The sequence below is a fragment of the Gouania willdenowi genome, chromosome 19 (assembly GCF_900634775.1).
Source record: "Gouania willdenowi chromosome 19, fGouWil2.1, whole genome shotgun sequence".
Classification (NCBI taxonomy): Eukaryota; Metazoa; Chordata; class Actinopteri; order Blenniiformes; family Gobiesocidae; genus Gouania; species Gouania willdenowi.
This window is the reverse complement of record NC_041062.1, coordinates 8,165,504-8,189,201: the sequence shown is the minus strand read 5'-3', so window position 1 is coordinate 8,189,201 and position 23,698 is coordinate 8,165,504. Positions and strand designations below refer to the sequence as shown.

Below are 23,698 nucleotides of genomic sequence, written 5' to 3'. Positions count from 1 at the left end.
ACATTGAAAATAAAAACAAATAACAGATAAACAATATTTAACTTTTTAAATAAACAGACGGACGTTTTAAATAATAAATCCCACAAACCGAGAGATTTGGCCAGTTTTGAGCGTACCGTACCGTTTCATGCTGCACTTCTGAAGCGAAAAAAAGCATTTTTTTTTGGGAACCAGTTAAGATTTAACTTAACTCAGTTGTTCTGAAATTGAGGGGGTGCACCCCTAGGGGTGGGGTGCGATAGCAGCCTTGCTTTAAATTCAGTACGAAACATAGAAAAATATGGTTTTCTTTGCACTCAAAGAACTTTATTATTACGGTTCTAAAGTGTGTGGTTGAATATATGTTTTTTTTTTTTTTTGGAGTTTTGAAGAATAGTCAAATCTGTTACCTTTTTTTAATAAAGGTTTTTTTTTTTGCTGTGTAGTTTGTCAGTTCAGATTCAAATTAGAGAAAACCGAATAAAAGTAATCGGGTATACTCTATATAAACTTGGGATGATTTGAAACAAAAAATCGAGGCCCTACAAATTAAAAAAAAAAGAAAAAGAAATGATTGGAATTGTTGTGAAAAGTACAAAATTATTAATGCAATAGCATTTTTTATTATATCTTTATAATTTCCTTTGGTACTTTAGAGGTTCATCAGGGCAATTTTGCAATATTGATATACAGCTATAATATGACAGGGAAACATGTATATTTATACAGTATATACCAGCACTGTGGTTAATGGATTCGTCTGAAGAACATGGAGTCCTTTGACAGATGAGTGATGTGAAGCAGGGCCAGAGGTTGCAAAAGCTATTAATAATAGAACAAGAAGTGTTTGGAAATGAGATTTCTCTGCAGGTTCCGGAGAAGTTTGGTTGGATTTTCACCCATTAGTGCAGCTTTACCTCACGGAGATATAAATAGTTAGAAAATGGATGTTTGTTTAATTGGGATCTCCATTGGAGTGAATATTTTTACACTCTGAACAGAATCTAAAGACCAGGGGAGGATTAAAAGCTTTCGAATATTGCACTGGTGCATTGTAACTAAACTGTAATTAGAGCTTAAACTGCGCGGGAGACAAAATAGGGTCCTGTTCTACAAACTAAAAATATGTAGAAACCACAGTTATGCTCATGCATTTAAACCCTGGCTCATCTTTTGAAGTTACTTATAAAACATAAGTGAACCAATGTATTTGAGGACCTCTTGCCCTCCAAATGGTTTCTGAACCAGAACCATGGCGTGTGTTTCTTTACAGTTTGTTAAAGATGGACACTGACCCAGGCCTTGGCCAGATTAAGTCTTGACATGGACTAACGCTATGTTCAGTTATTGATTCCTGCTTCTTGTGGTCCTTAAGAAGAGGAGACAGAAGGGGAATAATGGAGAAAATGAGCTGCATACCTATCCATTACCTCCCGCCCACTGGTGCCCAGGTACGCACACAACAATGAAAGGAAGGAAAAGAACAAGCGTCAACAGTTAAAGACAAAACAGGTAGAAAGTGAGCTTGCGGATCAGCTGGAGGCGGGAGACCAAGTGGAGCCATGAGTCAGACTCTGCACAAACCATCATGCCGGGGTGTAAATTACTATGAAGCCAGGTTGGCCGTGTGGTGCTATTAGAGCTCGCTGTGTTGTTCGCCTCCAAAGCAGAATAACCACAGGAAAAAATACAAGTAGCAATGAGATGCAAAGCCTGGCACAGGGAACAATGTCACTTGTACTGTATATGTAAAGAATGTACGAGACATCCTACAAGGACTCTTCTTATCAAAGCAGGAAGTTAGGAACCTTAAAGAGACGTACCAATGACATAGATAAAAATGTGGAGCGAGCACAGTCTGGTTCATCTTTAGGTCAAGGCAACCAAACCCACGAGATGGACGAGTGCCATTCATGAGTCAAAACGGTTCTTGTTGCTCTGTTGGATATGAAAACTGCACAGATGGTCACAAAGTAATGACTCTTTCTTGAGTATTTGCATGTCTAAGCAGATCTAAAACATTTGAACTACTTTGTCATGGCAAAAATCAAATTCTGAGTGTATTTCATTAGGTTTTCCCTCAGTTTGTTGACCAATACTTCAAAACAAGCATATTACTGTTTCTCCACCACATGCTAAAAGTTCAGGATTTAATCATTAATAATAGGAGCTGGGGTTGGCTGTAACCACAAGCAGAGCAGACTATGAGGCGGCGATTGTAAAGTTGAGCATGCTAAAATAAACAGCAACTTTTCGCAATATTTAGAAACAAACCACGTTTAAAAAACGTATGTGAATTTTTTTTTTTTTTTACGTTACTTTTGACCAGATTTATTGCAATATTTGTGAAATTTGTGATATTTATTTTTTCATTTTATTTTGGCACTTCCAGTGAATTTGCATATTAGCTAAATATTTTGTTTCACTCGTGACATTTACATTTAACATTTAATATTTAGATGCATCATTTATATTTAGATTTCATATTTAACATTTAGATTTAGATCTAACATTTAGATCTAACATTTAGATCTAACATTTAGATCTAACATTTAGATCTAACATTTAGATTTAGATATAACATTTAGATTTAGATATAACATTTAGATTTAAGATTGAATATTTAACATTTGGATTTTGATTTAACACTGACATATTTTTACGAGAAAAGTGCCAAAAATGTGATAGATTATTTGCAGTTTTCAGCCTCTTTTTCATAATTGAGAAGCTTTTTCAGATAAAAACCACTCACAGGTTCTTGCTTTGGTGAGATGTTCAGGGTGACAGAAAAAGTTCACATTAATAAATCACTCTACATGTGTTTTCATAGACGGTGTTTGACTCACTCTGGATTTTGACATTTGTATCTCCATTCCAAAAAAGCCAAAACCTGAACGAATAAAAGATAATTCAAGGAAAGGACATTAGTTATAATCAGTCAAAAAAACTGCCATATGTGGAACTTTGCGACCTTTTTTTTTGCCCTTGTGACAATAACAGACGAGTGTTGTGACCTCCCAGTGATACGAGGCAGGAGTGACCTCGGTTTGATCTGCCAGAGTTACCAAAAAATAACAAAACACACCCAAATACGAACACACACAATCACGCGCGCACACATAAACACACACAGCAAAGGTCGGTGGGTTCATGTAGTCGGTATGGAAACCATTCTCATGCAGCACAGCTTTGTTTCTCAAGGTGACCTCTTGTCCTCAAAACTGACTGCGTGCGTCTCCGAATCCCGACTAGTGTTTGAATATCAATCACAGACATCATGATACTCATTTAGAATGACGCCATTATATTCTCAATTAATCACAGTTGTGTTTTATTGTTTAAAGGCGTTTCTTTGGCTAAACTCACACTGTTGGTGTGGCAAACACCATAATCTGAAGGCTTTTGCAAACACTGCATTCTTCAACACAAGCGGCTCACGCTGATAATCCTCCACGTGGCTTTAAGTTTAAACTGATGATTGAAAGGTGAGAGCAGTGTATTATTTTACAGCAGCTTGTTAGGAGGAAATACCTGCAGACTGCCCCGCAGCACAGCGTGGACACCAATGGCTGCACAGGTGGAGGAACCACCTGTGAACCAAACGGTTATTCCAAATGTGACGAAGAATTTTATTTTGAAGGGTAGTTTTGACACCCTTATGTTATTATCCCTAATTTGATTTTTTTTGTCCTTGTGCTTCTTTGTCTGTTGGGACTGAATGGACCAAAGTAAAGGGACATAATAACTTAATAATCAATTTTGTAAGTGCAACTTTTATCACAGTGGAGACCATAAAAACACAATTCATGTCAGAATTTGGAATAAAGACAAATCTGAACATTCAAACAGGAAAGACAAGGGTTTTCTCAATTTTTCTGGTCATTTTGTGTGTTTTTCTGTAATTTTCTTCCCATTTTGTGTTTTTGGAGTCATTCTGGATATTTTTGTTGTATTGTGCATTCTTGGCATCATTTTGTGAATTTTTCTGTCATTTAGTGTCATTTTATGCTGTTTTTAATGTTTTGGGACTAATTTCCTGTATTTTTTTTTATGTTTTTAAGGTTTTGGAGTCCTTTTGTGTATTTTTGTACCATTTTTCTGTTGTTTAGTGTCTTTGTGGACTCATTTTTGTGTAGTTTGTTGTTGTCTTGTGTGTTCCTGGAGTTACTTTGTGTATCTTTCTTTCACTTTTTGTGCTTTTCTGTCAATGTGTTTAGTGTGTTTTTGGGGTCATTTTGGGGTCATTTTGTGTAATTTGTTGGGTTTTTAATAAGGTTCTGTGAGTTTTTTGTGTATTTTTGTTGTTGTATTGTGTGTTTTTAGCATAATGTTCTGTATTTTCTGTCATTATGCGTATTTTTGGTCTCATTTTGTATTAGTTTTGACCAGTTGCCTTTGTCTGATTTGGATTTACATAATCTAAATAATAAGGATTTCTAAGACACATTTACAAAAGAAGAAGAACTGGTAGAAAAAGAAACAAAGCAGTGTGTGCTCCATGCAGTGAGTGACAGGCTGTGATTAGTGAGTGGCTGCTGTTTCCACATCATTTCATGCCCACAAAGCCGCTGCACTGCTTTTCCCCCCGAGGAGATAAAAGTCCACAGTCTCCGCTCTACGTGTGTGAATGCACCATATTTTCCTGCAGACGAGCTCTTATCTGTGTGCAGGCGAGCACAGCCAAACACACACACACAGCTCGGAACAACGGAGAGCGTAAAGGGGAGGGGGGATTGGGTGGCACTTCCGGCAGCAGCAGTGCAGGAATCCCACCTTCACCTTTGCATTCACCTCACGTTCGGCTTACCTAAACTGCGAGAAGCCAACGGAAAACAAGTCTCTGGTTCTAGTTTTCACTATTCACATTTAGCTCTTCTTTTCCACCAGTTTTTGTAGAACACCAACTGATAATAAACATATCAATAAAGACAATCAATTAAAGACAAACTTTGCAAAAGAGATTTGTTCAAAAAATAGGAAAGGCCGAATTATTTTGCAAAGAAAATGCACCGAAAAGAAACTACTGATCACGCTAGGGTTCCTTCCTGAAGGGAACCATGTGTAATGTAGAGTGCATTGCATTGTGGGTAGGAGGAGGAACCACACACAGTACAAAACAGGCAAACAATTAAATAGAGCAGTCCGCTCCTGGAGAGCCCCAGTCCTGTATGTTTTCGATGCTCGCCGGCATTTTCTGTCATTTTGCGTATTTTTAATGTTTTCAAACTCATTTTGTGTGTTTTTCTGTCATTTTGTTGTTGTCTAGTACCTTTGTGGAGTCATTTTGTTTAGTTTTGTTGTTTGTGTTTCGTTCATTGTGTGTTTTTTTGTCAACGCGTGTATTTTTGTTGTCATTTTGTGTGTTTTTGGAGTCATATTTTGTTTTCTTGGGGTTTTAAGAGTCATTTTGTGTATTTTTGTTGTCGTATTGTGCATTCTTGGCATCATTTTGTGAATTGTTGTGTATATTGTTTTTTAGGTTTTAGGAGTCACTTTGTGTGTTTTTCTGTCATTTTGTTGTTGATTAGTGTCTTTGGAGTCATTTTGCGTAGTTTTGTTGCTAGTATTGTGCGTTTTTGGAGTCACTGTGTAATTTTTTGCTTTTTTCAGGATTCTGGGAGTCATTTTGTGTATTTTCTAAAAGCGCGACTATGTTCCAACGACTCTTTAGATTCAGTGAGACATTTTAAACATGCAGAACAGGAACTTTCCAGGACCAAACCAAACCCATCTGATCTAGAGAACTACAACTTCTAGTACACAGTGGGGACAACTACTTCTTCTCTGTTGTCATTTTTCTCCTTTAAAAGCGCTTCATTCGAGAATTAGATTATATGATGCGGACAGGAAGTAAAGAAGCTAAATGCAGCCATGGCCACTAAACAGGAAGCACTAAAATCAATCAAGTAATCAGCTGATTACTCTATAATCCGCTTCAGCCGCCACCATAAACACATCAAATAAATGCCTCGCCCCAGACACTCAAGTGTCTTTGAACAAACGGTGCCCGCAGCGTTGCTGGGATTACGGTGCTTGGCTGAAAACATTCTCAGAGCAAACATGCAGATGGTGTTTGTTGAGCAACCACAACAACCTGAGGAAAAATAAGCAGGTTCTTATCAAAAAAAAAACCTGAACCCACAGGGACGACTTTTAACCACACAGACCCACTCATTAGCATTCTCTGATGAGCATTTGAATATAATTACACAGTGAGAATCAACACACTGATGCCCACGCACACACACACACACACACTGCGCTCAGTGTGAGTCATTGAGAAATGAGTTTCAGCATCTGTGGCTGCTGCAGCAGAGCCCAGAGGTTAGGGCTTCGCTGATCAGAGTTCATTATTCGTCTAAAAAGAGTCAAACTGAGATGAAAAACATCTTGGAAACTAAACCATTGTTCCCACAGAAAAAGTACAGCATGCACAGTTTGTGTAACCAGAAGCAAGAGAGGATCATTTTGCCACATTCCCCCAAATACCTCAACTGGAAATACATACATCAGAGACCCTCCATTTTCCTAATGTAATAACTTCCTTTTCACTTCAAAACAAGAGCCCTATTTACACCTATTTATGTTTGATTTTTCGCTTGAAGTCGGTCCCAGGACTATTTTACGTGTGGCTTGCAATGCATCATGGGGTGGTTGAGTATGATTGTGTGCCCACCGTGCATATATGCTATGCTATGCGATTCGATGCTATGCTATGCTATGCTATGCTATGCTATGCTATGCTATGCGGAAACTTAACAGAAATCAGAAAAAGTCTGTAACTTTTGGTTTGTTCTCATTATCATTGTTGGTTTGCCGTTTTCCTTTAATTGGTCGATTCTCCTACTTCGCCTTCCTCTGCATTTTGAGCATGACAACTGGTCAAATGCAACACTTATGTGCGTAACCAATCACAGGCTGTCATGTGTTGCCCGTTAGCTTTTTCTTCTTCTTCTTGCTGCTGTTTGTTTCACAAGATGGGAGATTATCTTCACTGATTTCAAAGTGGAAGATCATGTTTGGATTAAAGGTCAGATTTAAACGGTGCCTGATTGGCCTCAGCAGATGTTGAGTCTCTCAGCGGAGGCTGTGATTGGCTGTAAATGATGGTCGTCTTCATCCCCGTCAACGTTAGCCGTGACATTTAGCGCCTTTGCTCCTCCGTGGAGAGCTCAGTGTTATCTAACAGCAGCTGGCATCACTGGGCCTCCCCGTCTTCCTGGCGTTTAATGAATAAATAAAGAGCTGTTAGCGTCTGCTAGCACAGCATCTCCATACAGCAGCATGGACAGCGTACGCCTCCTACAATCAGCCTTCAGTGCAACGTCTGCCTCATCTCATTCCTGCTGATCCATGATGATGAGCCTCTGATGACAGGAGGAAACAAACCCCAAAGGTGCCACGGACTGCGTGGTGGCATTTACACAGAAAAAACACTTTCTATCTATATCTAGTCGAGCTGGGACCATATACCATTGTGTCCTGATTCTCTTTTAATCACGACCACAAAAAGTGATTCATACACTTATATGAGTCATTGTCAGAGTCACATCTCTGACATTTAATTACACAGCAATTTAAATACACGACACCACATGGAAAAATGAGAAACTAAACTACTGTAAATAATTAATTAATTCTGGGGAGAAACGTTGATTTTTAGTATCGTATTTTCATTAGCTAGCTATCTTGTTAGCTAGTTAATCAGTCAGTTTGTAATTGTTTGTACTTTCAGTCACTAGCTAATTTTTTTATTAGTTCGTCCGTTCACTTGATCCATTTGATCGCTTGTTTTCTATTTCATTAGTTAGCCAACTAGTCGTCATTTTGAGTTAGCCAACTACTCATCGCCTTTAGTTAGCCAAGTAGTTGTCGTCTTTAGTCATCGTCTTAGTTAGCCGTCTAGTCTTTAGTTAGCCAACTAGTTGTCGTCCTGAGTTAGCCGACTGGTCATTACCTTTAGTTAGCCAAGTAGTTGTCGTCTTTAGTCATCGTTCTCAGTTTGTCGATTAGTCGTCGCTTTTAGTTAGCCGACTTGTCTTTAATTAGCTGACTGGTCATTAGTTAGCCGACAAGTCATTGCCTTTAGTTAGCCAAGTAGTTGTCGTCTTTAGTCATCGTTCTCAGTTTGTCGATTAGTCGTCGCTTTTAGTTAGCCGACTTGTCTTTAATTAGCTGACTAGTCATTAGTTAGCCGACTAGTCATTGCCTTTAGTTAGCCAACTAGTCATCGTCTTGAGTTAGCCAACTAGTTGTCGATTAGTCGTCGTCTTTAGTTTAGCCAACTAGTCATTAGTTAGCCGACTAGTCATTGCCTCTAGTTAGCCGACTAGTCGTCGTCTTGAGTTAGCCGACTAGTTGTCGATTAGTCGTCGTCTTTAGTTAGCCAACTAGTCTTTAGTTAGCCGACTAGTCATTGCTTTTATTTAGCCAAGTAGTTGTTGTCTTTAGTCATCGTCCTCAGTTTCTCGATTAGCCGTCGCCTTTAGTTAGCCGACTAGTCTTTAGTTAGCCGACTAGTCATCGTCTTTTGATTTGTTCATTAGTTAGCTAGTTGGTTTGTTTGTCAGTCATTGACATATGTTTATTTAACTCGTTCTTTTGCGAGTTTTTTGGTTCATCAGTTAATATTTATTAATTCATTCAATTATTTTGTTTCCTCTATTTGTTACTGGAAGTTACTTTTTGAATCAGTTAGTTATTGTTTGCTCACTTCACCGCTCCTTATATAATGAGTTACTTAACTAGTTAGTTAGTCCGCTTTTGTTTGTTTATCATTAATTCGTTCATTTGCTTTTTTTAAATTTTATTTGTTAGTTTGTTGGTCATTCAACGAGATGTTATAAATTTGCTTGTTCGCTGCTCATCCATCACTACATACATCTCTTCTTTCTTCTTCTTGTCCTATTGTCATCCTGGAGCCTATAAATGTCGGTCAGTTTCATATCATGTGAAAATGAGATAATTCCAGATTAATGAAGCAGTGAAATCAATGTGGGGAAAGTTTGGGACGAACAGACGAGGATTGCAACCTTCAGACATTCATAAAAAAGGAGATTTAAAATTTGATCCATCACAGAAAACAAATTGAATCTTTTTTCCCAGAGTTTACAAAAAAAAAAAACAAGTCCTCCATGAAGAGCAGGTTCTTCACTGCTGGAATTAAAACCACTTCTGCCACTTGTAAAAAATAAAATAAAAATAATGTAGTTTTAATCCAGTCACGATTGTTTTTGCGTCTTTGAAGATGAATTAATTTTTCCCAGAGTTTAGGAAAATAAATCCTCTCATTAATGATAACATTCATTTCTCATGGTTGAGCTGGACTGACTGACTGACTGAAAGCAGGTGGAAAGTTACGGACGGACGGACGGACGGCGGTTCCGAGTCTTTACCTTATAGACATTCTCCGTTATCCGGTGCACCTCGTCGGTCCGGGACATCCTCACAGACAGACTGTGTTCTTTCAGGGGCTCAGAGTGATGTGGAGACGGTCTGTGGGTCGGTGTATCTCTCTGTCTGTAGGGCGGTTGTAGGTCTGTTGGTCACAGGCAGACACGAACTAGCGCTCGTGGGATCCCTGGTTTTATAGGAAAGTCCTCCCTCGCGCCCACACTGGCTCCCCACGCAGCACGCGCTCCCCCGTGCCTCCCGGTTTGAGCGCAGAGGCGGACTTACCGGGGCGCTGCGTTCAGGAACGTTGGGAAAAACAAACACTGACAACTCAAAGCACATTTTTACAATATTTTAAAAAAAATAAAAAATAAAAACAAAACACCAGACAAGTGAAGAATAAAATAATAATACTCCATCTCATATGTTAGAATATGAAAGGTCAGAAGACTTAAAAGAAAAAGTGAGACACTAACACATTATTATTATTATTACATGTTTACCAACACTATATTTCACATCGTATTGTATTCTGTTACATTTTTTTTATATCATGGTCTGTGGACCACAATAAATCAACGATTCAGTTTAATTCGGTACTAAAATTAAAAAGCCTAATACCATGACAAATATGATTTTCATCAACAACGATTTTTGTGATTTTCTTTTCTTTTTTTGTGATGAACTTAATGCATTTAGTGACGTTTACCATCACTAACTGCTAATAATCTGTCATGCATGTGTGTTTTACCATGTGCACTCAGGGAGAACATGCAAACTGCACAGGAGCAAAACATTTTGTCTTATTTTGGTGTCAGATCAGTGTGTTTACAGGCTTCAGAGCTTATGAAAGAGTGATGCTGCTGTCTCTGTGGCTCCAGGAATGCAGCATCAGCATCAGCATCAGCATCAACAGAAGCCACGCCTCCTCACCCCTCCCTCCTCCTCCTCCTCCTCCTCCTCCTCCACTGCCTCTGCTACAACCATTCAGAAGAAACACCTGATCGAGCATCTCCACTCACACACTGCATGGATTCAAAGATCCATTTTTTCCCCACACGTGTCCACCCTGAAATTCACATTATTTTCTACTCACAGACCATGAAGAACATGTTTTCAGCCATGTAATAACATATGAAACCAAAAATGCAGGATGTTAAATCTGTGTCCTTGCTCTATTTGTGTGATTCTTTACTGAGTGGGCTGTGTGTGTGTTGGAGTCACACTTCATTCAGAGGCTAGTCTGGTGGGAATCCCACACATTACACACACGTCACGATCCAAGAAAACAGAAGAAAAGCAGATTGATTTTTTTCTTCCCCACGAGTGAGACAAAATAAATCAGCCCAAGCCACAAAAAAATAAAAATACAATTTTATTTTTTTAAAACTCCACTGATTCAGCTCGATTGTCAGATCTGATTACAACAGGGGCCCAATCAATCAGGCCTATTGATCCGCTCTGTGTGTGCACTCAATCCCAACAGTTTAGTTTCTATAATTGAACGTGTGCTCCCTGTGTGTTCACTGACAGGAGAATGGTTGCACACAAATTGATTGAGGCATTGATTGTTTATTAGGGTTTAGTGGTGATGGTAGTGTGGGTGGGGGGTTTAAATGGGGGCTTGAAGGTTGACTTTAGATGAGAAATAGATAATCAAAAATATTGATATATATATATATATATATATATTAATTTTACTTCCTCGCGATGAAAAGAAACACTTTAACAACAGATCTTCTTGACAAATTCAACAATAAAGAATAAGATTGTATTGGAATGATGGAAAAAATCCTTTTAATCATCTCTTGTTTTCAACTTCGACTGACTTGATGAATTAAAAAACATTTCTTTATAGACGTCTAAGAGATTATCCATCATTTTGTTACCAATTTATTTTTTCTTACATTTCGTATTTGATTTATCAATTACTTTACCATTTTAAATGACATTTCTTCCTCAATATTTGTTATTTCATAATAAATAACATCTACCTATAAAAGCAAGGGAGGTCTGTGTGTGTGTGTGTGTGGATGTGGTTTTTTCTTACATTTTGTATTTGATTAGCAATTATTTTTACAATTTTAAATATAAGTTCTTCCTCAATTTTTCTGCTATTTTCATGAATTTAATTGGTCAAGCGAGTCTCTTGTTTCTTCTCAATGTCAACGGAGGGAGAGAACAATAGTAAATACATGTAATAAAGACAGTAATGCATTAACGCCTTCATCCAAACACTGCATAAGTCAAAGCTCTAACAAACACACACTTAATAGTGAGAGAAGGCAATCAGAAGACGAGGAACACCCGAGTGGAAACAAGAGGTACCCTAACAACTCTCCGCACACACTTACCAACAAAGGAGAGAGTGTCGACACAAACGGAAATATAAAACAGAAAAAAAAAATGAAAATCTAAAAGCAAATAAAAAATACAGTACTAAACATTTACAGGAATAATTAAACATAATAGTGAAAAAGGCCTTAAAAAAACAATAGAGTTACACAATTGGTCTTTGATGTGAAAAAATAAAAAAAATAAAAAATTTTCATTGCCATTTCTCTGTAGAACATTCAAACATCTCTGTCTTTCTTCATGTGGTGTCTTTATGAACCTTGATTGTGCATGCTGAACACAACCCACTGTGGAGGTGTTTTCAAGGCTCACACACACACACACACACACACACACACACACACACACACACACACACACACACACACACACACACACACACACACACACACACACACACACACACACACACACACACACACACACACACCTCCGTACCTGAAGTGTCCGTTTATCAGTCGTTAATCTGCGAGCCCGGCCCACTCAGCTTCATCCTCTGAGGCTGTGAGTCATCATCAGCGCGCGGCGTCGCCCACTCAAAGAGGCCTTTAACTCACAATGGGAACCACAAAAAACACTGGGAACTTAAGTTTGAGGTGGCAACACAAAGACATTAAGGCTATTTTAGGGACGTCGCCACACAGGGTTGGTTACAATAAAGTAGTTTAATTAAGCACGTCACAATTTTCTTTTGAAATTTAAAAAATGACTGGTTATTTAGCATCTTTTGCCATCAACTTTACTATACAACTTTGAGGTTAAAAACACAAACTGAACAAATTAACAAAAGCAACAAAAAAATGAAGAAAATCACAAGTCAACTCTGTCCACCCGAGCGTGTCACTTTTGTCAAATTAGGTTGTTTTTGGGCATTCTGATTAACCCAATGCTTAACTGAGATAAAGAATGAATTATTTCACTCATATATTAAACTAAACTCCTTCATTGGTTGTGTTGTTTAGGGAATGTTAGGGATGTTTAAAAGGCTCTCAATGCAGGAATGAAATCCAACGCATCTTTTATTCTGACAGTTTCTTAAACAAACCATTTAATTTCATGCTGATAATAATGTCTGTCACCTCCAGTAGACGTTTGGTCTCCTGAACTTATCCCTGATGGAGTTAGTGTGAACTCACTGACACCACAAAATCAATCCTCACACTTTATCTTCTACTGCCATCTTTTGGACAAAAAGCCAACGTCAACCTTTTCATCAGTGGGAATACGAGTTTAAAAAGATGCCAACGTTGTAACTGTTTGAACCATACAGAGATAGACTCTGTGAATGATTGGACAGAGATTACAACAGAGGACTATAGAATAGTCTACAGAGGTAAAGCCTTGGTCTGCAGCATCAGCACTTTGATTAATCACATAAAGCTAATCCATCAGGAGAGGAAGTCAGGCTCAACTCATCCACAGATTAAAACTCTTTCTTTACTCAGTGGGAATACTCAGAAATACTGAAAAAGTTACAATGTTCAAAGATGGGCAACTATGATACCAGTAGAGCATAATGAGAACTCATCAGCATTTAGAATCTAATCAATATGATCATTATTGTATAATTTTGTGTTTTTGTTGCATTATTATGTGTTTTTACTGTCATTTTGAGTATTCTCCTTTCATTTAGTGTTTTTGGTGTTGTTTTGTGTATTCTCCTCTCATTTTGTGGGTTTTTGTTGTCGTTTCGTATTCATTTTCATTAATCTTTGTCACCATTTTGTCTATTTTGGTGTCATTTTGCATATTTTTCTCTCATTAAGTATGTTTTTGTTGTTTACTGGGTTTTACTCTCTTACTGTGTATTTTTGCTGTCTTTAAATTGTTGTTTTATAATTCATCTGTGTTTTTGTTGTCATTTTGTTTTTTTTGTGTCATTTTATAAAATTTTCTCTTATTTTCTGTGTTTTTGTTGTCTTGTTGTGTGTTTTTGGTGTCATTTTCTGTATTTTTGTTCTGGTTTGTCTGTTCTTGGTTTCAAAAATCTTTTAAATAATTCTCTTCTGAAGTCTGAGTCTTTCTGCCTTTGTTTGTATACATTCTTAGAACAGTTACAGTGCGCGGAAATTGTGCGACACCAATTTGGTCAGTAAACTTAGACATGTGTAAATTCTAATTTGAACACACTTTAAAGGACAACAAGTGAGATTTTATTATCAAAAGCCAAAGTTGTGACAATGCATGAAAAAATGAGGCACGTTTATGTGATCGATTTGATCAGTGTTGGAGTGTCTGAAGGACTGTGAGCTGCTCATCACCTCAGCCCCAGAAACCTCAGAGAAAGATCTTCTTCTTCCATTTCTGAAGTCTGAGTGACGGATCATGGAAGGAGAGAAAAATACCACCACGTTTTCACACGGCGAGCATCTCTCTCTCTGCCTTCTTCCTGGGACGTTCCCGCTCTGAAACACACACACAAACGGAAATACATGTTTATTCTGTCTTTCCTTCATTCTGTCTTTTCTCTCTTTCCTCCCTTTCTCCAAATCCAAATGCAAAGTTAGATAAAAACCCATTACAGTTTGATATAAAAAGTGTATCATCAAATAAATGTTCATCACATGGGAAAAATAACAGTCTTTCAAAAACATTTTTAGTCAGAAATTTAAAACAAATAAACGAAATGTCTCAAAATGCGACAGAAAAAAATTTGATGAAATAAAATATTACTGTGTAAACATGTAGAGAGCTCATGGACAAAAATGACATGGAAATTCACATTTGGGTCCCGGGCCACATTTTAAGAATCTTTAATCTAATCATTCATTTTGTCTTTTTTGAAATAATATGTTAAGATTTCATTTATTCAAACAACTTTTTTCAGGAAATTTACTTTGATCTCCTGACATGTTTCAGAAAATCACAGAAAATTTCAAAGTAAATCCATCCATCCATTTTCAAACCAGCTATTTCAAAGTAAATTTCAGATTAAATTTCAAAGTAAATTTCCTGAAAAAAGTAATCAGATTAAATAAAATGTTATGGTTTCATTTATTCAAATGTCCTTTCCCTCTTACTCTGAGCTACATTTGCATTGATTTCCCTCTTTGTTCGTTTGATTCTATTTTAATCCAAAGTAAAACCATCAAACATCAAACCTTGTTTCTCCTCTGGGACTTCTGGAAGCTCATCTGTTGGGATTTCAGGAAGCTCCACGTCTTCCTGGAAACGGTCAGACGTGGGAAATGTGAGTTGTGATTAACTCCTTTTATTTGTTTTCTATCTGAAAACACAGAGTCTGAACTCACCTGAGTGATGGCCTCCAGCTCAGCCAGGACTGCGTCTTCATCCTCCTGTGTTAAGGACCCAGCCAACATCTCGTCTATTTGCTGAGGAAACACAAAAGTTTCACAGAAACCATACTGATGCACCACTAATAATGTTAACCTTTCCATTCTTACCCTCTGGTACTCGACGGCGTCTTGGGTTTCATCCATAATACGTTCCACTTCTTCAATGGACATCACCTGCAGGAGAAAAACCAGCCAATAAGCACACAGCTACTCAGACCTGGAGTAAAATAAAACATAAGATGACATAATCTCTCACCTCGTGCATTTTCTTCAGACAATCGTTTCCCACTTTGAGTCCGTCGAGGACTTTCTTCTCGATCTGAGCAAACTCCAGGTCTTGAACCTGAAGGATTGAAGGACATGATGCTCATGGTCGGAATCGTTTTAGGAAATCTGGTCTGGAATGTTTTACCTTTAATTTATCTGGTGGGTTATTAAATATATGACTCAGAGTTAACTTCATTTTATTCAAAGTTGTTTTCTCAGTGTTGATGCTTTTACTCACTTGTTCATTTTAGGGTTTCTTTTACTCCTGATGTTGTCTTTACAGTTGTACATATCACATGTTGGCCTATACCAGATACGTCATCATTATAATTTATTTATTTATTTAGCCATTCTTTTTCTTAAATTCATTCAATTATGTATTCATTATTTAATTTATTTATGTATTAATTTGTTAAGTACTGAATTTTTTGAATTATTAATAATAATACTACATTTAAAAAAAATTGCTATAGGTTGTGACTTTGAAAATACACACACACTAAAAAAAAAAAAATCACATTTAATGAGGAAAATATATAGAATGAGTCCAAACACAAGAAACAACAAACACACAAGACAATCACAAATATACTAAATGTCGAAAAAAAATAAACAAAATGACACCATGTAAAGAACTTTCTTCCTCAAACGATCAATCCATAGATCACTCACCAGGCGCTCCAGGTTGCTGATCTGGTTGTCCGTCTTGTCCAGGAGTTGATCCTGGTAACGCTTCTTCTTCAGCAGGAGCACAGCTTTCCTGTGGGAAACAGTCAACGATTAAAAAAAATTCACCTGTTTTTTCCCCACGGTGAGGATGAAACATCAGGGCTGTTTTAGGGTGAGAAATTGCAGCATGTGATGAGCAAATTTTCCTGTAAATAGTGATACGTACTGGCCAATCTTCAGCATAAATAAATAGTTCATAAATAGTTAAGCATGTTTAATAATAAAGATTTGATGTGCAGCTTTGACAGGTGAAAAAACGAATAAAGCACGATAAAGCTTTTCTTCCAAACAAGTGTTAGAAATGCTAAGATATTTTTTTATCCACATCTACTAGATTTTGTCTGAATCAAAGCCCAAACTTGCGATGTACGCACTCTTTCTTGCCATCCTTCATCAGCTGCTTGGCCAGACTTCGCTCCTTCTCCAGCTGCAGGTTGATCCTCTTCTGGTACTGTCTCAGTTTATCTCGCTGCTGCTTCAGTTGCTGCAAAAAGGCCAAACAAACACTTCAGCACAGGACACACTGCAAAAATATACACTCACAACAACTCTCATCAACAACTTTACTGTAAACACATAATGTATTACGCACAACAATTACAATAATGTGATTGATTCAAAGTTGGTTTTAAAAACATTACATCACATACATTACAGAATACCTCAGCCAAATATCTTATGGGTCAATTTTGAACCATTTATTTAGCAGGTATGTATTAAAATACGTATAAATCTGATGTTTTACTTTGGCCGAATTAAAGAGGACCATTAGTTTAGAAATAACAAAGTTATGCTAAATAAAATATTACTTGCATCTTGTTCAGGCAGAGATGCAAAATTCCTCTTTTTATCAACGGTGTATGGCAGTAGGAAACGACGTAAATAAAGTAGAAAGTTTTACAAGCAGAATGGCAATAACAGTAACTGATTAGCCAATTTCCTTGAGATTACTTTTAGATAAACTCATAATCAGAAGAGTTTATGGCAGTATGTTGTCTAAATTGTCTTAATACACTTCTCTGAACAGATAAATGTTAAATCGGCTCTTTTTCGAACGGACTTCGGCCATGTCAGCTGTGATATCTGAACAGAAAATTAGCAAAGCTTCCCTCACCAACACGGCTTTGTCCTGTTCCGTCACTCGGGTTTGTTTCTTCTTCCCAAACAGGTTTCCCATCGTGGAACAGCATGCCCGCCTCGGAGAAAAAGAGAATAAATTAAAGTTCCTCCGTCTGTTTTTAGGAGCTTTTCACTTCAGTCCTCCATTATTAAATGTAAACTCACTGTGACCACACCCACACCAGGAAAAACGGAAACCGGCGAGGGACAAACGCTTCGTCTGCGCGGAAAATTTATTTATTTACATTTCGTATCTTCCCCGTCATACGGAGAATAGTTGGTCATATATCACATTATCCGACTTTATCCTGCCTTTTTAACCTATTCGATTCATAATATAAAAGCGGGATTTTAAAGTAACAAGTAAAAAGATTGCAGTTTTCAAATTAGTGCTTTTTTTAATCAATCAAGTACTTTCCATGGATAAAGTTGCGATGGAGGCGGTGGATTTAGGTGTCCGTGCAGATTCCTGACCTAAAATAAACCACAGCTCCGGATGCTTTGTGCTAACTGTTAGTTCAACTACGACCGTCTGAATATTATATATAATATATTAAATTATATTATGAGAAGAATCTGCAGAAACAAAACATGTCGAATAAAAACACACGGAGAGGAACCTGGTAAGAAATGTCATATTAAGTTTACAACCAGTTATTATTAAAATTAGACCCAATATATTTTCATTTTATTCTTCAAAATTCATTAGTCATTACTTTCTTATTATTAAAATAAAAGTACCTTCCATGCGATGGAGGCGGAAGATTTAGGTGTCCGTGCAGATTCCTGACCTAAAATTAATTAGCAGCTCCAGATGCTTTGTGCTAACTGTTAGCTCAACTACGACCGTCTGAATATTACATTTCCGCAGTTATGGATTCAGTTTTAAATCAGAAATATTATCGTTTGGTATGTCAACAGAAGAATTTGTGGAATCACAATCTACTGATGAAAAAACACGGAGTGGAATCTGGTAAGAAATGTCATAACTGGTTACTAGCATTTAGACTTAGTTATTAAACCTAGCTTGACTATAATTCAGTTCATTCACCATAAATATGAACTTTATCCTGATCACTGATAAATAACATTACATGGTCGAGATTTAAGATGTATAATTAATGAAACTGTTGATAATTAAAAATGAAATATAGAAAGAGCCTAGAATTATTTGAATGATCAAATTAATATCATAAATAATGAACTGTAGTATTTAAAAAAAAACCATCCTTTTAAACAGCTGCAGTGGCTTTTTGGTTTCCTAGTGTGTTCTTGGATTGTTTAATGTGTTTTGGGGGCATTAATCGATGTTACACCTGGGTCATTCCCATGCCATTTATGGTACACGCACTTTGGTCTCAAACAGTTCAGAATTATTTTTACTTGTTCTGTGATAAAAACTAATAAACCATAAATTGGGTTATAAGACACAGAGGCAAGCTACAATGGCCTCATGTTAAGGATTTAAGTGGTGAAATAACCCAAAGTTGGGGCCCAAAATAAAAATGAAGAAGCTGCATAAAGAAAAACATGTTTAAATATCCAAATAAAGAGTAACCTTTATACTACAAATTAAAACAGAGATTCGATTTTATTTCTTACATTCCTACATGCAGTTAGAGGCAGATAAGAATAGTTGGAAAAAAATCCCCCACATTTGAAAGTGGGAGAAAATAGTTAATGACATTTATACCATGGAAAAATATCACATTCTCCCTCCGATTACAAACAGAAAGGTTTACATAGCTTTGGTCAAATTGGACGTTAGACACTTTGGATATAAATTGCGAAAGGATTTGTTGCTGATTTGTCTCTTTGTGTATTACATGCGTATTCACTCCGAAAAAAAGTGTTTTAAGTACCGTAAGTCATGTAAGAGACATTTTACTGTGCTTTTTCTCAAATGTGCGTAAACATGACTGAAACTAGTAAAATTTTTGGTTTTCAAGAGACTGTCACCCAAGAACCAATGCATATACTGTACGTGACTAATCAATAATGATGTCAACAGTCTATGTACATAGCTCAAAGCTGATTAAATGACAAGGAGCTGAGGCATATGCTGAATGTCATGAAGGCACAAACATGTTCCAGATCCAAACCCTGACAATTTTTTTTTCTTATTTTGAAGAGCTGGCATGTCCACCAGATGGGATGTATAGCAGATCTTTTTGTGTATTCTGAGAGAGTAGGTGGAGCTGTATTACTATATCAATCAATCAATCAATCTTTATTTGTATAGCGCCAAATCATAACCAATGGTATCTCAAGGCACTTTACAGTAGAGCAGTCTTAAGGACGGACTCTTCATTTTATGGATACACACATATGCATATATACGTATATACACATACATATGTATCCCACACCCAACATGAATTCATCATGGCGGCAAGGAAAACCTTCTGTTAAGCAGCAGGAACCTTGTGTGGATCCCATTCCTATGATGAACAGCCATCCACGTTATGCTGTGTTGGGTGTGTGCAACTACTATACCACATTTCAGTTTCCTATGTGATGCATTTGCTGAGATATTGGAAGCTGAAAATGAAAGGAAAATGGACACATACCCCTCTCACTAAATTGTTCATTTTGAGACCAAGGTGCATGGGATGTACTGAATATTTGTTGAAATGACCCACGTTTTGTTTTTGTGTTTTACCTTCAGATGTCCAACAGGTGATTGATCACAAAGAGCCAAATCCTCATCTCATTAGGGACAAAGAGGAGGAGGATGACATCACTCTTCCTTACACTGTTGTTACTGTGAAGGATGAAGATGAGCAAGAGGAGCAGTTTCATCTGACGGAGACTCCAACTAGCTGCTCAGGGAAAATGGGAAGTGGAATCACAAACCGGAGTCTAAGTAGACGTTTAACACATGATGTTAAATCTGAGAATAAGAAGCCATCAGAGGAGAGGGTGGATGCATGTGATTGGAAGAATCCTCCGTCATATGATCAGGTGAAAAGGACAACAACTGGGTACTTTGGCTGCTCTGAATGTGGGAAACAGTTTGTCTACAAACACTCTCTCCATCGACACAGATTGAGTCATTCAGGCGCAGAGAAACCCTACGGTTGTGACATCTGTCGGAAAAGATTTCACTTTAAAACACATTTCAACACTCACATGAGAATCCACACTGGAGAGTGCGTGTACCCGTGCGACGTGTGCGGGAAGAGATTCACCCAGAAAATGTACCTCAAAGTACACACCAGGGTGCACACGGGGGAAAGACCGTACAGCTGTGACGTGTGCGGGAAAAGTTTTTCTCAGACGGGCGTCCTGTACAGACACAGGAAAATCCACTTGGGAGAGAAACTGTACAAAAAAAGTGAAAACGCTTACCTGAAGATCCGCTCGGCACAGAAACCGTTCAGCTGCGAGTTTTGCGGGAATCGATTCAGCCGCAACGCACACCTGAAGAGTCACATCAGACTCCACACGGGAGAGAAACCCTTCGTTTGTGATGTCTGTGGGATGAGCTTTAAGGAAAATCGACACCTGAGGACGCACATGAGAGTCCACACCGGAGAGAGACCATATCTATGTGACATTTGTGGGAAGAAGTTTGTTTATCCCCACGACGTGAAGAGACACTACAGGGTTCACACGGGCGAGAAAGACTTCTGGTGCGTAATTTGTGGAATGAGCTTCACTCAACATGGAGACCTGAAGAGACACATGAGAGTCCACACGGGAGAGAAACCATTCGGTTGTAGTGTTTGTGGTAAAATGTTCACCCAGCAGGGAAGTTTAAATCGACATATGAAAGGCCACATGTAAGAGAATGTCACAGTTACAGCATATATTAATGCTGTAATTTAAGTCAAGGGTTCTCAACCTTGGGGTTGTGAGACACTGGGAGCGGGTCGACAATTTCAAATCTGAACAATTTGAGCCCATTTTTACCTTTTTTTTTTTTACAACTACACCAAACTTGTCATATTTTAACCTATTTTTTTTACCAGTTTTTTGCTTTTGCTCCTGTTAATGCATTTTTGCTACATTACTCTAATTTCTGCAACTTCTCCATCAAATTTCAATGCCTTTTCTGCACATTTTTTCAACTTTCCAGACATTTTTGGCATTAATAAACCCTTTCCACAAATTTTTCACCTAATGGCGCATATGTTGACCCATTATTGTCACTTTTAACCTCTTTTCACTATATTTCATGATTATTGTTTGCCAATTTAACCACATTTACCATTTGTCATGCTCATTATTTGCCAGATTATACTCTTTTTGCTACTTTTTTGTCTGTTTTTGGCCACTCTATTTTGCAACTTTTAACCAATTTCAGTAGTTTTGATTAAAACAAGGATTTACATCTTTAAGATGACTATATACTATGGCCCAAATAATAAACTTCCTGGATAACAGTGGATATTATTCAGATGAATAAATAAATGTGGTTATCACAGATTAATAGAACAATGGACCATCATTTTGTTGACTCTATGGATGGGCCCCAAAAATCTCTCCCTTTATTCTATGTTCAACCACCTTCAGGTACAGTGGGGGTCCCCGGTCTCTGGCACCTTTATTTGGGGGTCATGGGCTGAAAAGGTTGAGAACCACTGATATAAGCTACCTGGAACCAATTGTTATCCAGCATGTAAGGGCCATAAAGATACACTTTTAATAATAGTAATATTTCTGTTTTAAATATTAAGAATTTTCCCAATAAGTTTAAGTTTATCATAATTCAGGTGTTTTATATTAGTTTAAAATGCAGAATTTAGGGATGTGTTGATGTTTAATGTTTTATATTTGCTGGCTGTGTTATGTTATTCCTAATTCTTTACGGTGATTAAATGTAACTTACGTTAATCATATTTGTTTTAAGCCGAATATATAATGGACACAACAGTCTTTTGGCCGTGCTTCAGACATTGTAACTTTCTTTTATTTTTGCAACTAAAAAGTTTAAAGTCAGAAGGAGGTCGTCATGTCTTGTTGCTCGTGTCTGAAACGTGTTGTCAAAGATTGGGTTTACACTGCAACACAAGAGATGAGCGAGCCCCAAGTGCCACTTACTGCATGTTGTTATTGTTCTTCTGAGTAAATCCTACTTTGTGTGCGTGAAAAATAACCAAATTTTTCACGCACAGATAGAACTGAACCATTGTGCAAAATTTGGTTATTTTTTATTCAGTCTGGTATAGAACTTCTATACCAGATTGCCTCATGTACAAAAACATGCCAATAGTCCTGTGCCCGTATTCATGAAGCTTCTCAAAGTTCCCTCAGAAAGCTCTTAACTTATTAGTGAGGAGGTGTGGTTGACCCCATTGGTGGGTATGATGCAGTCTGCTAAAAGCTGTGATTGGTTGTTAGAGAAAGGGGGAAAAAGCGCTCTGTGCTCATAGTAATGAATGGAGAATAAAATAAACAGATCATACTTGGATTGCATTAAGAAATGTGCAATCATGAAATTCATTTAATTCAGCAAAATTTAATTATTTTGTAAACACCTTAAAATATTTGAACCTCATTCACATGTCGATTATTATAATGATTTACTTAATGTAGTTAACTGTCCACGTTGGTAATTTTACCGCTTTATGTATTTGATATTAATGGTGGAGCAGACACAGCTGTCAGTGATTACTGTGACTGCTGGCCCTGCTAATCAATGCATCGTTCCCTCTCCTGTGTGCCACAAGATACGAGCGTGAAGCGCTGTTACCTGCTGTAATCAAAGCGAGGGCGGAGATTACAGCGCGCAAACAAGCGAACGAACAAATTGCGCAGCAATACAAGACAGCTATTACATTATGCTGTGTGAGAAAAGTCAGAATAGTTTTATTGCCAGTTAGTTTTAAACAATACAACTTGGTGGATGGTGTGAAAAACAAAACCAGAAACACTATAATATTACTATTACTAATAATAATAAATATAAGCCTGTAGTGTCTTAATAAATCACTGTCGTTAAACATACAGAGAATATTCTCTGTCTTTCTGTTTGCTTAATGGCGCGTTCACACCAAACACGTCGAAAGTGTCCTACTGTGCGGCGCGTTTTGAAGCTTTTTGCGCGGGGGACGCTTTTGACATGCGGCCAACGCTGGAGTTGGGATTGTTGAACATATTGTTGGCATATCGCGGTGCGTCAACCAATCACGAGCGTTCCCCAACCGTGACATATTCAGAATAATAATAAGAAAAAACACTAACAGTTTTCACCTTAGGAGCACTCTTAGGGCCTAAGGTGCTTCACGAAATACTTTTATCCTAACAAGAAAAAATTCTAAGATCTTAAAATTTGATGAATTCTAGTATTTTTAAGAGTGACATCACTAAGAGCTACTTTTAGTCTTAGGATGCTTTGTGAATACGGGCACTGATTTCCAAATTATTTAACTTAAATGACAAAGAAGTGACTTAAAGAAAATGGTGAAAACTGATTAATAAACGTAACTAGTTATTGCCAAATTAAAACCTTACTCTTCCTTTGTTCGATTTGAACAAAAATGGATGTAAAATAACTACGTTTAATCATTTGTTTGTTCGGCACATTTTTAGCATAGCAAAAGATGTTTGGATTT

At 37.4% G+C, this 23,698-nt stretch overlaps 3 protein-coding genes across 6 annotated transcripts in view; 1 reads left to right on the top strand and 2 right to left on the bottom strand.

The window, feature by feature from the left end:
• The window catches only part of baiap2b (BAR/IMD domain containing adaptor protein 2b), a 44,475-nt gene extending 32,177 nt beyond the window's left edge, over positions 1–12,298 (bottom strand). For 2 of the 4 annotated variants that reach the window (XM_028476327.1, XM_028476328.1), the window contains exons 1-2: positions 12,166–12,298; positions 9,375–9,664 (exon numbers count right to left, since the gene is read on the bottom strand). In XM_028476327.1, coding sequence (XP_028332128.1) covers positions 9,375–9,422 — 48 coding nt within the window. In that variant the 5' untranslated portion in view covers positions 9,423–9,664; positions 12,166–12,298. Of the gene's footprint in view, positions 1–9,374; positions 9,665–12,165 lie in introns of those variants that run through there. The other 2 variants (XM_028476329.1, XM_028476331.1) reach the window with 1 other exon arrangement.
• A 1,559-nt stretch (positions 12,299–13,857) lies between these two features.
• chmp6b (charged multivesicular body protein 6b) lies at positions 13,858–17,376 on the bottom strand. Its single transcript, XM_028476358.1, has 9 exons — positions 17,304–17,376; positions 17,134–17,215; positions 16,394–16,503; positions 15,963–16,050; positions 15,280–15,366; positions 15,132–15,197; positions 14,979–15,059; positions 14,829–14,892; positions 13,858–14,132 (listed from the first exon to the last, which is right to left on the bottom strand). Exons 2-9 carry the CDS (start codon positions 17,194–17,196, stop codon positions 14,083–14,085), a joined length of 609 nt encoding a protein of 202 aa, XP_028332159.1. The 5' UTR covers positions 17,197–17,215; positions 17,304–17,376; the 3' UTR covers positions 13,858–14,082.
• A 561-nt stretch (positions 17,377–17,937) lies between these two features.
• LOC114481479 (zinc finger protein 112-like) lies at positions 17,938–21,070 on the top strand. The gene is made up of 2 exons (XM_028476350.1): positions 17,938–18,111; positions 19,807–21,070. Exons 1-2 carry the CDS (start codon positions 18,012–18,014, stop codon positions 20,925–20,927), a joined length of 1,221 nt encoding a protein of 406 aa, XP_028332151.1. The 5' UTR covers positions 17,938–18,011; the 3' UTR covers positions 20,928–21,070.
• The last annotated feature ends 2,628 nt before the right edge of the window (positions 21,071–23,698 follow it).

Excerpts from the sequence above, each read along its gene's own strand:
- chmp6b (XM_028476358.1), bottom strand. The coding sequence starts at position 17,196 with ATGGGAAACCTGTTTGGGAAGAAGAAACAAACCCGAGTGACGGAACAG. Across the intron at positions 15,367-15,962 it reads TCAGCAACCTGGAGCGCCTG|GTTCAAGACCTGGAGTTTGC; the intron begins GTGAGTGATCTA and ends TCAATCCTTCAG. Across the intron at positions 15,060-15,131 it reads ACGCCGTCGAGTACCAGAGG|CAAATAGACGAGATGTTGGC; the intron begins GTAAGAATGGAA and ends GTGTTTCCTCAG.
- LOC114481479 (XM_028476350.1), top strand. The coding sequence starts at position 18,012 with ATGGATTCAGTTTTAAATCAGAAATATTATCGTTTGGTATGTCAACAG. Across the intron at positions 18,112-19,806 it reads AAAACACGGAGTGGAATCTG|ATGTCCAACAGGTGATTGAT; the intron begins GTAAGAAATGTC and ends TTTTACCTTCAG.